We start from the raw sequence: 18,353 nt of genomic DNA on the forward strand, positions 1-18,353 counted from the left end.
CACTGTACGGGAGTTCCTGAAGCCATAAGCCTGAAGTACAGCCTCCACATAAGCCTTTGAGGTAGTCAAATGAGGATGTGGCAAATTTAGAGCTGCCTCTGCTTATAGGTGATTGCTGATGAGCTCTGAACTTAATGTGAGATCTGTGAAACGGTGAGCCTTACCACTCAGAGAAGCAAGTCAATATTGGGCTGTGAGGGCACTGATGGTGAGACCAGAGCATGCAGAAACTCAGCAGAAGGCAACAGCCCTCAGAAAGATCTCAGAGGTTGTAACATCCCCTTCCCTCAATAACATTGTGGGTACAATTATTTTCAAAATATGTAGAAATATAAAAAGCACTGACATGGGAGTGCATATCATCCCATTTCAAACACTGACAAGAAAGCTCTGTCACTCACATCTCTAGGTTACTCTGTCATGAGCTTTTCTGCTGAGCTCACCAGCCCTGTTGTTGGTTTGTGCAAATGCTGATGATGAGTTCTATGGCAAGATTTCTTCACTGGGAGAAACACTGATAATGCCTTCAGGGTTTGCACTCAACAGAGTTAAAATGAGATCTGAAGAGCATTTTTCATTATTGCTTGGCATTCTGACTTTTTTTGCAGAAGAGGAAAAGGAAATGAGAAATTGAGCTACTTTGCTTCCTTTGTTTCTGTACTTTAGTGATTTGTCACTTAACCTTTTCTTGTCCACTGTTGGCTCATGCTGATTTCCATCTCAATCCCATGTTTCCTACTGGCACAACACATCTAAAGAGCTGAAAAATGTTTTCCTGTACTTCAAAACCAATGACATTCCATCTAGTTTGCCTCAAATGTGATGACAGCACCTAAAACTATTCCTGGACAACATATACAGAAAGTCAGAACATAGGTTGTCAAGCAAAGTTCAATCACATTAAACAAATGAGCATCCACTTTTAGACCATAAACAAAATCCCTGACATTTTAGATTAGCCAGTTGAACCTACTAGTTCCAATAAAAAAATTAAACATTTTAGAAAAGTAATTCTGAAGATCATAGTCAAGTTAGATGCATTTAAAAAACTTAAAAGACTTCAAACTTCAAAAATTGGACATTAATGAAAGAACCCATGACTGCAGATAAACATTATATGTGAAATGGTATAGTTTAGCAAATTGAGAAAGCCACAGTCCTTTAGTTACTATACAAGCTTCAAAAGGTCCCACATCTTTAAGGGCAGTAGCAAAAAAATGCCTAGCAGGTCTTAACAAAACAGTTTTGTGGACACTTTTTCTTAAAGACTACCAGCACTGAGTAGACCACAGCTTGAGGAATAAAAAATTTGTAAATGCGATGTCAGTTTCTATCTAAAAATAGATGAAATTAATTTCATTCATTTAAATACATAGATCTGTGAATTCTCTCTGCATGGCATAGACCTGGAAAATATATAGCGCTGTATAGAAATTATGCTTTCAGCACTGCCTCCTGACCACTGACAATTTGTATGCTTAAGCTTTAGTTCTGGATTTGCAAACATAAAATTTGGTTTCACTGAAGCCAAGTCCCACACTAGCATATGGGTATAGGATGGAGCCATTAAGGTTAAGGGATCGATCAGATATTGACACATATATGCCTTAATCAAATTAGTTCCTGGAGGTTTTTTATGATGGTGCACAAGCTTTCATGGCCTATATTTAACAATAGAATTTCATAATTGAGAATTAAGCTTGTTTTTATTACCCAGTTCAGGGAGCTGGTCCATGCAAAAGGAATTCTAGGGAGGCTTTTGTCTGAATCAGTGTTTTCTGCAGGGGTCCTGTCTGCCCAGGCAAAAAAAAACGGTTTGCAAAAGTCTAAGAAATATATTACAGGTAGATTGTATCTCTGAGTTAGGTAGTAAAGACTTCAAAGGGAGCAATTAAAAAGTAGAAACTGAAAGATACATATCTTTCAAAAGTCTTTGCATCTTCAGGAGCCTCATTTCTCTAAGAATGTAGATCCCAACCCCATCACTCGTGTAAATGATAAGGGAAAACTGCTTCTGAAGGCAAGAACAGTTGACCTGCGATATGATTTGTCCCTGGATTTGGAAGTTGAATCAGACTGCAAAGTCAGAATGGGTTAAGAAGGTCTTCAGAGCAGCAGTGAGAGAGATCTCTGGACAAAAAGTTTTAAGATACAGTCTCAAATGGAAGATAAGCTCCCAGACTGGTCAGAAAGAGGAGATTGATTTCAAAACAAGTAAGAGCTTTGCCTTCCTTACTTTCTCTGGTGCCCTGAAGGGAGGAAGATTTACCTAGGTTAGCTCGTAGGACTTTTAAATATAAATGGTTAGGAAAATGGTTCTTTCAGGTTAGTTTCACACTTTATTTTGGTAATACATACAATTCAAAATAAGTCATATTTATTACTGTCTATTTATACCCGGTTTAAAGGCTGGAAAGATGTAAAGAAAGGGCACTGCCAGATGCAGCTTGTGACAGAAAGCAGGTTTCCAAGACCTCCTTCTTCAGTCTACTCCCTCTTTGCACAAGTACTGGGTGTATTAGTGTCTAGGAGGCAGACAGAGTGTTTCAGGAGCAAGCTCAGAGCACAGACTATGGTACCAGAACTTGGTAGTCCATTGTGCAATTTGGGTAGTTTACTTATAAAAGAGAACCTCATGGGCCTCATGCAGCCCAGACTCAGGTGAGTACAAAGAATGCTATAAAAAAAGCACCATAGCCTTCCTTGTAGTTGTCTTTCTCCCTGCATCTCCTCCTCCATTGTTTAGCCTTATTTGATGCATTTGGACAGAGGTATCTTCTCCAAATACCTCTTGGAGAAGTTACACTTCTCAGTGTATTGCCATGAGGTTGCAAAATCTGTGCAGCATGGAAGAAGGAGTCAGAGACATGGGTCACACTGCGCTCTTCATGTTACAAAGTGATAAGCTGCATGCACCAAAATGATACAGCAGAACCACATGGAGGGTTTTTACTCCCTTAATATGTAATATTTACATTATGTCATTGGGATGATAAGATTTAAAAAGAATACGCAGCTTGGAAAACACAGCTGTGGCTGTGAGAATAAAGAGGCTCAGTCTGTTCAGCTTATCGAAGGGAAGGCAGAGAGGCTGCTTGATCTGTCATGCATGTGGTATTTAAGCTCTGTATTTTTAAAAAACAAACCAAGTTCGAGGGTAGAAATGAGTACTTAACAATCACAAAATTCCAGTTCTGCATACTTGACCTTGACATGTCCAGGATGCTGTGCATGTATTATAAACTCATCTCATTTAGGTAACATAGCTGACTAGATACCAAATTCCTCACTGGTGTGGCACTAAAAATAGCCAGTAAAATTTCTGGAATATCTGGTTTAGCAAAACTTGCATGTCTGAAAAGACAAAGGAGGACATTCAGGCCAGCTAACTCAGCTCTTCTGAAACAGTCAATGGGAAGTATCAGTGGGTCCTCTAGTGTTTTCTGTACATTATGGTCTGTGAAGCTGACCTGAATGCAGGAGGGATTAACCCCAGTCAGTTAGTAAAAGTGTGACTGTGGTATGAAGTTGTCTGGACAGGCAGTTTCTTTTCAAGGGAGGTAAGAGGCTCTTCTACTTCATCTGTGAGTCTGTGGTCAAAGGAGATTGGTGCTTACAAACATCAAGAGATCCAGCTGTCCTTAGATAGAGAACTGTAAGTTGTCTAAATGATGGAGCGAGTTGTTGGCTTGTGCAAAGGTTTGTCACATTGTTAGGAAGGAGCTAAAGATGATCTGTGGACTTGATGATGAACAAGTGACAAGTATAATGTTAGGCAGCATAGTATTTCTAAGAGTGAAGAGTGGAGGGAGCTCCTCTCCAGTAGAGCTCACAGCAAGGATATATATGTTATAGATGTCTTGAAGTTTCATATTAGAATTAAGAAAAGGTTTCTGGAGTCTAATCAGAGCTATAGTTTGATTTCTTCCTGACTGTGACCCTCTCAAATATTGCTAGACTGTGCTATTTTAAAGAAAACCTACATGCAGAGAAGGGGAGGTGGTAGCATATATCCCAAGGTCCCTGATCAGTGATTCCAGACCAAGAACGCTAGTGCTAACTTCCATGTCTGGGGTGCACACTGAACATCAGCACATTCCAGGCAAGCCTAGGAGTTTCACAGCATTCCAAAAAGCTCAAGGACTCTCTTCCCTAATAGCTGGCACTGCTTTATAATGCAGTTCCAGCAATCCAGGGAAAGATTAACTCATAGTTATCTGAAGCCAAAGTTTAACACAACACAGCCCTTATTCTGTTTTCTCTGCTTCTTGAGAGTTTCCTTAGTCCAGTTTATAGCCTCCATCTGTCTGTATCATCCACCATTTGACTCCTACAGTTTTTTTCATACCCAAAACCTGATTATACCACCTCTCTTCACAGATGGTTGTTTTGCTGGTGACTTTGTTGGCTCACTTATGGGCCAGACTTTCATATTTTCTTTTCAAATTTACTTTTCTTGATGTATTTTCATTCATTTAAATAAAATTGCATAGAAAATTCTGCACAGTACAATTACAGTGATAGAGCTAATTAGTTTAAAACAACCATATGAAATAGCTGTTCTTTGGCATCCAAAAGCTGCAGTACCATACCAGTAAAATGAACTACCCCTTGCAGAAGCATTTAGAGATATTTTTTAGGGACAAAATCAGCATGAAGGTATGGCAAAGCTTTGCTTCCTTCATTAGTGAAAACTGTCATGAAAATTCAGCTTAACTGGCATTGGGAGTGGCAGTCTCCGATGCAAGCAAGATGTTTGTCATGAATAAAGAGTGGAGCAGGAAAAGGATGGCATTTTTTGAGAGCAAAGTTCCAGTACGTACCCACTGCTTTTCTACATTGTGGTTATGCAGGTGTTTCAGATCAGTTCCACTTGGGCCAACGAGGAGGTTTGGGAATTTCTGAGAGAAAAGCTGTAACTGAAGCTGACTGACAACATGGCTATGCTACAGTCTGCAGCATTGCATTCAAATGTCTAGCTAATTTCAACATACCAAGATCTGACCTCAAAAGCAGTCAAAAAATGATAGTCCAAATAGGCTAATATATTCTGTTTGCAGGCAGATTTTGCAGCATATGTGACCTTCCTTGCTCTTAAGGTCAAATTCTGAACTGTACCTGCCTGAACTTTAAAAATACCCTGGGTATTTCTACTCATGTTTGTCCTGGGTTTGGCTAAGATAGAGTTAATTTTATTTCTGGTAGCTGGGATAGAGCTGTGTTTTGGATTTGGTATGAGAATAATGTTGATAACACACTGATATTTTTAGTTGTTGCTAGGTAGTTGTAGCGTCTACACTAAGTCAAGGACTTCTCAGCTTCTCACGCTAGTCTAATGGAGAGTGGAGACTGACAGCAGACTATCGTGGCCTGACCGAGGTCACACTGCTGCTGAGTGCTGCCGTGCCAGACGTGCTGGAACTTCAGTATGAACTGGAGTCAAAGGCAGCCCAGTGGTACGCCACGGTTGGTATCATGAATGTGTTTTTGTCAATCGTTTTGGTGTCAGAGTGCAGGCCGCAGTTTGCTTTCACTTGGAGGGGCATCCAGTACACATGGAACTGACTGCGCTAGCGGTGGAAACACAGCCCCACCATTTGTCATGGACTGATCCAGACTGCACTGGAATGGGGTGAAGCTCCAGAGCACCTGGGATACACTGATGACATCATCATATGGGGCAACACAGCAGAAGAAGTTCTTGAGAAAGGGAAGAAAATAGTCCAAAACCTTCTGAAAGCCAGTTTTGCCATAAAACACAATCAGGTCAAGGGACCTCCACAGGACATCCAGATTTTAGGAATAAAATGGCAAGGTGGATGCCGTTAGATCCCAATGGATATGATAAAAAAAATAATGTCTCCACCAACTAAAAAGGAAACACAAGGTTTCTTAGGTGTTGTGGGTTTCTGGAGAATGCATATTCCAAATTACAGTCTGATTGTAAGCCTTCTTTATGAAGTGACCCAGAAGAAGAACAATTGCAAAAAGGGCCCCGAGCAACGACAAGCCTTTGAACAAATGGAACAAGAAATAGTTCATGCAGTAGCCCTTGGGTCAGTCTGGGCAGGATCAGATGTCAGAAGTGTGCTGTACACCGCAGATGGGGAGAATGACCCTACCTGGAGTCTCTGGCAGAAAGCACCAGGGGAGACTCGAGGCCGACCCCTGGGGTTTTGTAGTCAGGGATACAGAGGATCCAAGGCCTGCTATGCTCCAGCTGAAAAAGAGACACAGGCAGCATATGAAGGGGTTGAGTTGCTTCAGAGGTGGTTGGTACTGAAGCACAGCTCCTCCTGGCACCCCGACTGCCAGTGCTGGGCTAGATGATCACAGGCAGGGTCCCCTCTACACACCATGCAGCTGATGCTGTGTGGAGTCAGTGGGTTGCACTGATCACACAGCAGGCTCAAATAGGAAACCCCAGTGGCCCAGGAATTCTGGAATTAGTTGTGGACTGGCCAGAAGGCAAAGGTTTCAGAATATCACTAGAGGAGGAAATGACACCTGCTGAAGAGGCCCCACCGTATAATAAACTAACAGAAGATGAGAAGCAACATGCCCTGTTCACTGATGGGTCTTGTCGCATCACGGGAAAGCATTGGAGGTGGAGGGCTGCTGTATGGAGTCCTATACATTGAGTCACAGAATCTGCTGAAGGAGAAGGTGAATCCAGCCGGTTTGCAGAGGTGAAAGCCATCCAGCTGGCTTTAGACATTGCTGAATAAGAAAAACGTCTGGTGCTGTGTCTCTATACTGAGTTATGGATGGTGACAAATACCTCATGGGGTGGTTACAGCAATGGAAGCAGACCAACTGGCAGTGCAGAGGCAAACCCATCTGGGCTGCCCCATTGTGGCAAGTTACTGCTGCCCAGTTAGAGAAGCTGGTTGTAAAGGTACATCCCACTTACGTACCCAAGAGTTGGGCCACTGAGGGACATCAAAACAACCAGCAGGTGGATCAGGCTGCTAAGACTGAAGTGGCTCAGGTAGATGTGGACTGGCAACATAATGGTGAATTATTTATGGCTCAATGGGGCCATGACGCCTCAGGCCATCAAGGAAGAGATGCAACATATAGATGGGCTCGTGACTGAGGGGTGGACTTGACCATAGATGCTATTGCACAGGTTATCCATGAATATGAAACATGTGCTATGATCAAAGAAGCCAAACAGTTAAAGCCTCTGTGGTATGGAGGACGATGGCTGAAATATAAATATGGGGAGTTCTAGCAGATTGATTACATCACACTCCACAAACCCACCAAGGCAAGCGCTATGTACTTACAGTGGTGGAAGCAGCCACTGGATGTCTGGAAACACATCCCATGCCCCATGTCACCACCCAGAACACTATCCTGGGCCTTGAAAAGCAAGTACTGTGGCAACATGGCACCCCAGAAAGAATTGAGTCAAACAATGGGACTAATTTCCAAAACAACCTCATAGACAGCTGGGCCAAAGAGCCTGGCATTGAGTGGGCGTATCACGTACCCTGTCATGCACCAGCCTCCAGTGATAAAACCTGGAGTGATACAATGGACCGTTAAAGACTACACTGAGAGCAATGGGTGGTGGGACCTTCAAACATTGGGATACACATTTAGCAAAGGCCACGTGGTTAGTCAACATTACGGGATTTACCGATTGAGTTGGCCCTGCCCAATCAAAACTTTTACGTACTGGAGAAGGAGATAAAGTTCCTGTAGTGCATATAAAGAATACGTGAAGGAAGACAGTCTGGGTTACTCCTGCCTCATGCAAAGGCAAACCCATCTGTGGGATTTGCTTTTGCTCAAGGACCAGGGTGCACTTGATGGGTGATGTGGAAGGATGGGGAAATCTGATGTGTACCTCAAGGAGGTTTGATTTTGGGTGAGAATAGCCAATGACTTAAATTGTACGATGTCAACTGCTACATAATATTGCATGTCATCACTACTATGATTGCTATATGCCATAACAATGGTATTACAGTAAGAATCACCCAGACTAATGAAGAATGAACTTTGGTGAAACCAAGCAAAGTACAGAGGTGATGAAACCAGAACTGGCTTCAGCAATGAGCACCGAGCAACTTCCTTGAGATTGACAACTTTGACCTGCAGATTGTGAGCATGGACCACACCAGATACACCAGCTGCAAGCTCTGGATGCAGCATGCAACAATCCAACGTCACACACGTCTCTCCTGCCCTGAGAGACTGTTATGACAGATGGAGCCCAAAAATCATGGACTAAAAGAACTCAACAGACATTTTAGAGAGATTGCCCATAGACTAAGGGAATGATACCTGTGTGTACATATCAAAAGACAGGAAAATTGATGGTGATTAATTGGAATGCATTGCAAAGTATAGGACCTTGGCATGATGTAGATGGTGTGGAATAAGGGGTGGATACTGTCCTGGTTTTGGCTGAGATATAGAGATAATTTTATTTCTAGTAGCTGTTATAGTGCTGTGATTTGGATTTAGTTTGAGAATAATGTTGATAACACACTGATGGTTTCAGTTATTGCTAGGTAGTTGTTGTGTGTATACTAAGTCAAGGATTTTACAGCTTCTCATGCCCTGCCAGGTGCACAAGAAGCTGGAAGAGCACAGCCAGGACAGCTGACCCAAACTGGCCAAAGGGATATTCCCTGCCATATAATGTCATGCTCCGGATATAACTGGGGAAGCTAGCTGGGAGGCAGGATGGCTGCTCGGAAACAGACTAGGCATTGGGGATTTTTTTTGCATGTGGTGAGCAATTGTATTTGTGCGTCACTTGTTTTATATTTATTGTTATTGCTGTTGTTATTCTTATTATTCTCTTCCTTTGTTATCCTATTAAATTGTCTTTATCTCAACCCACAAAGTTTGGGGTTTTTTTTTCCCATTCTCCCCCCCATCCCCTTGGCAGAGGAGGGGTGAGAGGGCAGCTGCATGGTGCTTAGCTACCAGCTGGGGTTAAACCATGACAATGTGACATTTCACAGTGTGAATTACCTTAAGTCTAGGAGCAATAGCAAGGTAGAACCCTTTGAAGAATGCCAAATATGTGAAACATTTTTTTCAATTGCATGTTTTCCCAGAAAAGATGTAACATTTGTAAATCCTCTGGACTGGGGAGTGTGGGAGAAACAAAGCAATACACCAGTGAAAAGTGAATATTCTTAGGGCTGGATCTTTTGCCAGGTTTAAGAAATTGTTTTCTGTCCCTGTTCAATAGCGTAATGGTGAAGGGAGAAAAAATCACTTTAGGATAAAAAATAGAGGATCGAACCATTTCTACAACGTTTTTTTTGAGTTTCAAAAATTTATTTTTGCACCTTATTTTAAATTTCATTTTAAAAATCTTTCAGATTCAGTAATTCCCCAAATACATTGTCTCCTTAGATTTAATTTCATTTGTTTCCCAAAACTTATTTTTGTGGAAGAAGGAGTATTATTATTACAGAACATATGACACTAATGGCAAAGTCCCACATGCAGCAGTTTCCTACTAGTCCCCACTCTCTTGATTTTTCCAAATCTGAAGAGAGAAAAGGTGGTCGGAAAGCACTTTGTTTTGCTGCAAACTTGTCACCAATTTTGGCCATCACTTACATCTACACCAAATGTGCCACATCATCTTGTAGATGAGCTGCATTGCATAAAACAATACAAAACAATAACTACATTGACACAGTTGATTACAGTTTGAAACTGATATAATCTCCCAGTAGCACACACAGCACTCTACAATATTTGTATAAGCACAGAAGTGACTAAAATATTCAGCATGAAGGAGTCAATTATTCCAGAAAAAAAGATTTGGGTACTTGTCGTTACCTTTTCTTCATAGTGTTAGATACTGTACTGTAGCAAGAACACCCCACTATTCAGTACATCAAATATATTTTACCCCTTCTTGCAAACAGATACTTTCATATGTGGTAAGAGTTGCCAAACATGCACCTTAAAAATGGATTTACTTACATTTTAACAAAAAACTATTTGAAAAATTAGTATGTTTTGTCAAGAAGGGTTGATGTTTGGGGATTAGCCCAAGTGTAAAATAGGGAGAAGTAGTCTGTTGGAGCCATTAGCACTGATGATTTTGGGGTTTTTTTCAGGGACTGTGTCTGATCATTTAATTTTAAATGATTGTCCACTCTATATCTGCAAGAGGCATTTGAAAAACAGCGCACATTTGTGAAAGATCTTGTTGATGTGCTTTGTTTGCTCGTGAATCGACAAAGCCCAGCAGGTGGCAATATAAGCACTTCTCGTAATTTGAAATCATTTAACTCTTGTCGTCCAATAGCATTATTATGATTTAGTCATTTATAGCTCTGACTTGCATGGAAAATAAGCCTCAACACTGAAGATGATTTTATTCTCTAAAATAATGCAAATTCCACGTGTGACAATCTGGCATTCTTTCCATCTCTGGATCCTTCTTGTGTCTTTGGGATTTACCAAGTACTATTACATTCATCTCATGTTGAACAGACTGTCTTGCAGTTGCAGAGAGCAGATTACATCTAGAAACACACTTCAGATATTTTCTTTATTTCTGTAAGTTGACAGAGTGAGCTCTGATCAGAGATTTCCCCTGAAATGCTGTTCTAAGTGGTTTTTACATATGAGTCACATGAAGTAAATATTCTCATCTGGTTAAGGTTTCAAAGGGTTTTTCTATATCTGCAATTAATCAACTTCCTTCAAAAGCTCATATGACTTCAAGGTCAAGTCTCCTGATAGCTAACTGATTGCCGGTTACTGTTGTACATGAATGTATACTGTTTAGGGATGAGTGAAAATACTTGAAATTGGAGTAGAATGTTTTACTTCTAAACAGACTCAAACAAAGAGCTCATGGAAAAAGTCATGTGTAGGTTACAAAGGATTTATTTAAAGAAGGTGTTTCTAGCTATAAACTACTTTCATCAAGTGATGTGAATATCTGTATGTGCTTAGAGAAATATATAGAGAAAGTGAGCCTAGTGGACATCAAGCTTTCTTCCGGGCTTCTGGGTACTGAAGTAACTGGAGAGTCCCCCAGGGTGAAATTAAGAACTAAAAGTGCTGGAGAGCCTCTGGAAACTTTGCAAGGACTGCTAAGAGATCTGACAGACTCTAATAACTGTAATACTTTGCACTCCCATTGCACCTTCCATTCAGAGCTCTCCAAGTGCTTTTAAACCAGCCATTAGTTAAGGCTTACAGCCTCTGCCAGGCAAGGCTCATTAATGCTATTTTAAAGTTGGGAAACTGATTGCTGGAGTGCAAAGTTACAAATCAGTCCTGTTTTCCTCTGCTCACCCTGGCCTCCAAGAAATGGCCCCTGACTAAGCTGTTTGCTAGGTACTTGAGGTTTGCCAGAAGCATGATCTTCTGAACTATGGCAGGCAATCTTGAAATTAAAATTCATGTTTAATATTGCAAGACCAGTACTAGAATAAGCCAGATGCAGATAGACCGATCTGCCTATGTAAAATCTTTGGCATTTTCTGTGATGTTGAGGAGAAACAGGTCTTTGCAAATACAGTCCTAAACAGGGGTTATGGAGAGTAGAACATGTTGCTTCTGCTCACAGTGGTACAGTTGCTTGAGAAATGTGTTGAGTAACCTGCTCAACAACAGGTCCTTTATTCTCCAGTTACGCTCATGCTTCTTACAGTCATGTCACGCATCTGGAGTGAAAGATGTCTTTACTGCAGACAAACCATGTACGAATGAGAGACGAATTCACTCCAAGCATTCCTCCTGACTCCCAGATGGCCCTAAATCTCATGAAGGAATCCTTCAATAATTTCCCAACCCACCATATGCCAGGGAAGCCAGAAGCTATCCTTATGCTGTATGAGAACAATTCACAGGATGCTATAAATACCTACATCTGACATGCTACACAGCAATTTTCTCAGCATTTAGCTGTTAGCTTTCTGGTACATTTTTTTGTTCTTTTGCCTCTAATCATGGGAATTTATTTTTTCTTTCCTATTTTGCTCTTTCCTTTAAAAAAAAAAAAAGGGGAAAAAAAAAGAAGAAAAAAAAAACCAAAAACCAAAAAACAACGTGCTGTCTCAGGCCTAGTCCCAGTCCTAGTCACACATGGGTTCCAGAGGAGATCACTGTCTGCCTTCTGGCCAGCCTATGCCAGGAGAGGGCTCATGTTTTTACAGTTAAGAGGTCTTCCCAGAGACAGCATCAGGAACCTGAGCAGGTTGCTTCTGCTGGCTACCACAAGAGCTGAGGCCTTGCCAGTGAGACAGATGAAGACCATCTTTTTTCTAAATCAGACTGTCTGACAGCCCCTTATGGGAAAAGACCACAGTCTGACAAGCTGAAATCTGCCAGTACTGCATCACGGTACTACTCGTGGTCTGTGACTCCCTGGCCTTGGGGCCTGGCCTTCAGATGGTACCCCTTGTGGAATAAAAGCGCCAGGACTCTGGCTACCATCAGCATCTGGGTTTGATGAAAACAACTCAGAGGCAAGGCCACCCAGTGAGAGCTGGGTGGTCACCACCCTTTCCTTGGCTATCCAGTGTTATGTAGACCCTCAGCTACCAGGCAGGAGCCCTGCGTCAGTGAGGATGCAGCTTGGCTAACGTGTTTCAACCTGGGGAAGGAGGAGGTGGGAGGTGGTTGGGAGAAGCAGCACGTTTGGGGGGTGCTGGGTGGAGTATGGAAACTGTCAGCAGCTTCCAGTGCTTTCCCACATCACTCCTCCCTGCTGTGAACCACCCACAGGCTGCATGGAGGAGCTTGCTGGCTTAGTGGCAGCTTCCCATGCCCAGAACTGCCACCGCTGCGTCGCCACTTGGCTCCCCCCAGCCCTGAGTGATGCGCACAGCAACAGCGACAATTTCCATTCTACGTGGGGATCCCTGAAGGCATCTGCAGCCTGCCACAGACCTGGCACCGATCCCACGCACAGGAGACTGCGCAGTGAGCAGTTGCAAGGGATCTGATGAACGTCCCAGAGAGATTCAGCTTCCCAAGTTTTGAAGTATATCGCAGGATCACAAAGTCCACCTCTTCCTAAAAGGGGAAATCCAAGTCACGCTCATTGGATTAGTGTCATAAGGCTCAAATTACTCAGTGCCCGACCTACATTTGTTTGATAACCTGGGTGTCTACTGGAAAAAAAAAAAAAGATATACTAGTAATGCAGGCAAGGAGGTGAGCTTTTTGGATTCTACCATGTATTGATTATATCTTCCCACTACATTCTTCAAGCCCTCTCTTTCATCTCTTCTTTCATCCCTCCTATTTTCATTTATTATCTATCTATCTGACCATGTCTATGTTAGCTTGCTTTAAGTTTCAGCAGACATACTTTAAACATTGCCAAATCTTGATGGGGAGAGTTTCATTGTGTACGCTCTACCACAGAGTTGGAATTTTTGTGGATCAGAAACTTGATGGAATATCATTTTGCAAAAAAAGTAAAAAAAAAAAAAGAAAGGAAAAAAGGGAGGCTGAAGTGTGAACCTTGGTCTTGTTTACATCAGAGAATACAATGAAATTATTTTTCATTTCTGTGTGTGTAACTGAGATGAGACTTTGGCTGTTGCCATGTATTCTGTCAAAGGCAGAAGACCACAGTCAGCTTTGGGATAATGGTCAATTATATAGCCATCAGGCTGCCTTTCCTGTGCAGGTGGTGCAATGTCATAACATCTATTTATTCTCCCCAAGTATCTGACTTACTAGATACAAACTTCCCATTCTCTATGGGCTGTTCTGTAACAAGGAAGAAATTAATGGTCAAAATCAGCGAAAAGCCCCAGAGTTCAAGTACAGACTGGACCATTGTAAGAGCTGGGGCTGGGAAGGAAGGTTTGGTTATAAGGTTATAAGCTCATGTAACTAATATGGAGCAGAAATGGATTGAGGGAAGATGTTTGGCACCTGCAAATGTCTGCAGGTGCTCAGCACCAATTTAGGTATGACCCAGTGTGAGTATTCACAAGTGTAAAAAGAAATTGGACTATTCCCCACACATGCATGCAGGATTACAGAGAACAGCAGGAATAGCATTTACAGTATCCTCCTGACCCTGAATTCACCTCATCCTTTTTCAGTACATAAACTACTGTAAATATCAGATGTGACATATTGCAGTTTGATGCAAGCCAGTACAAAATTGCACGTGGTTCATTTAAAGAAATACCTCCTCTTTTAGCAACTGGATAGAATCAGAGATTACCACATTTCCACTGTTTCCTCTATGCACCTGATATTTGTTTCTACAAGTTCTCGGTTACTATAAGAAACACAGCACATCTTGTGCAGTAATGCCAAAGAGAAGAAAATGTTTGCATTGTACTGAAGAACAGAGCTGGTTCATTTTTATCCTGGCAATGCCATTCACCTCTTAATACCTGCAGCAAACCCAGCTGAATATTATTTTAAAGGGTGGTGAGAGATACAGTTAAAGTTAAAAGGCAGCCTTCCCAATCTCTGCCCCATTTACATACTCAAGACAGGAATGGAGGATGTGGTTCCTGTGATGTGTTAGAAGACAGGCAGGGCCAGTTCAGGGCCCCACAGACTCTGCTTCAAGAATATAGACACAAACTTCTAAGAAATCTGAGCACATACAGTAAGAACCCCTGAATCTGGCTTTGAGAAGAAAAACATGCCAGATACTGGATTAGTATCTAACTAGAAGAAGTAAATGCTAGATATTGGATTAGTGGTAATTTCCAACAGTCCTCCTGTATTCCTTTCCTCTCCAGTGTCTCAGGATGCCAGGAAGAGCAGCTGCAGCTGTTGGAGACAGGCGTGCATTAACCAACTTCACTTCTGAGAGCTGTCACCGGTTTAAAATGGGGAGAATGTCTGGCCTCGGTCTCCACGCTACAGTCTCCTCTAGTGAGATGACATTTTCCTGATTCACCAGGTGTCCAAACTAATGCTCTCCTTGATTTGCTGTGTCAACCTCGCCCTGATGCTAAAGCCAGTATGTCAGTTTCAGCTGTTTTTTTTTCTCACCATACACATCAGCCAGGCTCTGTCTCCAAGAGTCAGACACTCTGCACATGCTCTTGTGATGATCAAGCACTGGAACAGAGCCTTCTGGTCATGTTTCTAACTTGGTGACAAAAGCAAGTGCTATAAAATTTGAAAGTGATTCCAAAAAAGAACTAATAAATATTTTAAAATAAAATGCATCCTCTTCCTCTACAAGAATGTTGACTATACATGACCTAACCACTAAAAATATATATTTGAGAAAAAAAAAAAACTATCCTCTAACGTGGAGATGAATGCTTCTAACTCCATTGTAAGAGTTTCTGAAGAAAGAACATGTCCACAAATATAATGGGCAATGTCAGGATTTTACCAGTGAAAACCAGTTAAATATTTTGCAACAAATCAACTGAGAAGACTGGAAATTAAGAATACTGAATTACCAGCTAGCTTTTCCCAAACACTCACCTTTTATCTTTTTCCATATCACAAGCTCTGAATTCCAATCTTTGTGTCTGTGAAATGTTCTAGGAATAATACTACTTAACAAAGCGCTATGCAGCACTAATGTATTTAATAACTGCAGGATATATGGAAAACTTCTCATGAAAGACTTTGGAATACACAAAAGTATTATTTTCTGTTCTCTATCTTATGGCTAAGAAATATATTTTTCTTTACAGTCATAGAAATTTTTCTTTAAAATGTATATTCTTATTAATCAATTATTACTAAAAGCCAGTAAATATCTAAAGAGAAAATCACCCAACTTCCAGATTTAATAGCTATACTCTTGTAAACAAGTTAATCCACAGCAGTAGTGTGCCTCTGTATGTTTGTGTAGGTTGCCTGTCAGGCAAAAATGTTAGCAACCAAAGATTACTTCAGAAATGAAATAAGGAGGTGAAATATGTATGGTAGGCTTTTGTTTCAGCATCTCCAAAGTTGTTTATTATATAGTAAATTTACTATATTTTCACAGAGTATGAAATATGCTCACAATTATGGGTGCAACACAAATGTGTCATTCTTTAAAAGCTGATATATAGGAAAAGCTGATATAACAGGAAACACCACAAGAATGGATTTTATCAAAAACAAGGACTGGGCGAGCCTGGCAAGTTGCAAAGTATCAGTAGCCAAAAGATTATCATTCCCTAGTGGATTAATTTTTATAATACCAACTCCATTTTATTTTTGCTCTGGTAGAACATGAGCTATATGCCGTTGCTGGGAAGGGATACAGTAGTTTGAAAACAAGGACAAAAGCTCCATGGCAAGCAAAAGGCTGTTTGCTGAGACTGAGTTTTGGTTGTTTGGAGCACTCCAGGAGATTCTGATCTCAGCTCTGTCACTAGGGTGCCATTTAACTTTACAGAAATGTAGTGCTTCAGTTTCCAAGTGAGATACTACCACTCAGCCTTCGCAGTGATCTTATTTCACATACATTAATGAGGGGATTGCAGAAGTTCTGTTTACAGTGCTGCTGCTGTGAGTCACAAAGCATAACAAGCTAAAGTCATACCACTTTCTGGTGCCACTGAAATGACCTTTGCCATTCTTTAGGGCCTTGAATTTTATCTTTGTATCTCTTGTGCTTTTGTGTAAATAAGTCTTTGCAGCAAAAAACCCCTAAAGCTAAAATCCCGACCCTATAAGCCAATAAAAAAAAAAAAAAATGCCATTGATTTTGTTGGAGCCAAAAGATTCTAGGGCATTTACCTGAACATAGTTCTCTAACTGAGTTGTACTGTATTAGTTGATTATTCTGTGAACATTAAAATAATATTCTGCGTTTCCAGCAGGGAAATAGCTATCATTTTCTTCTGTGGCACAGAGTTGCAAAATATCTTGGCTCATCACACAAAAAAAGTTATGATGTGTTAACAATAAATGCCTAAGTGAAGCAACTCTTTAGATCTGCAAAACAATACTCATAATCTGGTTATTTTTGAAGGTTCAAATTCTCCTTTTTCCTGTGGGCCAAAATTTCTTGCCATATCATTTCAACCAGTCTTTTAATAATTGCTGTAATTATCTTACCTCATAAAGACATGTGAATTGTTTTGCCTAAGTGAATAGTTGTCCCTTTAAGCCACAAATTCAAATACTAGAAGCATCAATTCACTTCTTCTTTCCAAATCAAACCAGAATTTCATGCCCTTTTCTTTGTTAGAAGACAATGAGTTATATTAATTATTTTCTGGCATTTTACGCAAGAGATTTTTCAGTACCTTTGAACAATCTTCCTTTCTTCTCTTTATTGTCTAACGTATTTCATGTGCATTAGTTTTCTCTCCTTCATGGCAGAGAAATAAAACAACTGGTGATGCTGCACAGCTATAATCCCTAAATTGCTTTGCAATAAAACACAAACGAGTCACTGCTATGTGAGATAAATGTACAATACTGGTCTGTATTAAAATGTTTTTGTGGCACATTAAGAAGCTTCAAAAATAACATTTTTAAAAGGCAAAACAAAAAAGCAGTGGTGAAAGATTATCTCAGCATTTTCTCAATGCACCAGTGCCCTGTATGATTCATGCCAGCCTGTAAAATACAGTTCTGATTTCATCCTTTTTATTAGGCTTTTTTATATTACTAATTTACCAGTGTGTATAGGAATTGTATTCATTAAAGGTTGGAAATGAGTAAGACTTGTTTTCCTTTTATGCTTATACAGTGTTTCTGCTGCCTTGGAATGTTTATCCAAAGCATACTTGTTTCCAAATGGTAATGGCACTTGGTCCTTCCTTCAGTGAAGAGGGCAAACCAAACAGCATCATTTTTCAGCATCAACAAAAATAAAAATATAAACATTCTGTGGAAAGTACCTGATTTCACTGTTCAGTCATTCTGACTCATTCCTTGTAGGAACTCATGTTCCTTTCTTCTGATTTGAATTTATGCCCACTAAGACCTCAGTTCTGCACTGCTCTGTGTTCAGGCACCAACCCACAAGAAAATGTTAGCACAGCAGAAGTCATAGCACCCTTTTTCTCTGTATGCAGTATTGTGCATGTACATTAGCCTGTCATATTTGAAACACTCCATTTATAGCATATGAATAACAAGTTTTATAGTTGTGACTAATGTCTGCATTTTGTGGAGACCAGTGATGAGTGGCATTCCTCAGGGGTCGCTATTGGGACCGGTGCTGTTTAACATCTTTGACAGCAACATGGACAGTGGGATTGAGCAAGTTTGCCAAGGACACCAAGCTGTGCGGTGCGGATGACATACTGGAGAGAAGGGATGCCATCCAGAGGGACCTTCACAGGCTTGAGAGGTGAGCCCGTGTGAACTACATGAAGTTCAACAAGGCCAAGTGCAAGGTCGTGCATGTTGGTTGGCGAAATCCCCGTTATCAATACAGACTAGGGAATGAATGG

The 18,353-nt window shown here is 40.9% G+C and overlaps 1 protein-coding gene across 2 annotated transcripts in view; it reads left to right on the top strand.

The window, feature by feature from the left end:
• The window catches only part of ZNF475 (zinc finger protein 475), a 29,915-nt gene extending 15,052 nt beyond the window's left edge, over positions 1-14,863 (top strand). The window contains exon 3 of one of the 2 annotated variants that reach the window (XM_075740571.1): positions 4,854-8,855. In XM_075740571.1, coding sequence (XP_075596686.1) covers positions 4,854-4,933 — 80 coding nt within the window. In that variant the 3' untranslated portion in view covers positions 4,934-8,855. Of the gene's footprint in view, positions 1-4,853; positions 8,856-14,726 lie in introns of those variants that run through there. The other variant, XM_075740573.1, reaches the window with a different exon arrangement.
• The last annotated feature ends 3,490 nt before the right edge of the window (positions 14,864-18,353 follow it).

Source organism: Balearica regulorum, chromosome Z, assembly GCF_011004875.1.
Source record: "Balearica regulorum gibbericeps isolate bBalReg1 chromosome Z, bBalReg1.pri, whole genome shotgun sequence".
Taxonomy (NCBI): domain Eukaryota; kingdom Metazoa; phylum Chordata; class Aves; order Gruiformes; family Gruidae; genus Balearica; species Balearica regulorum.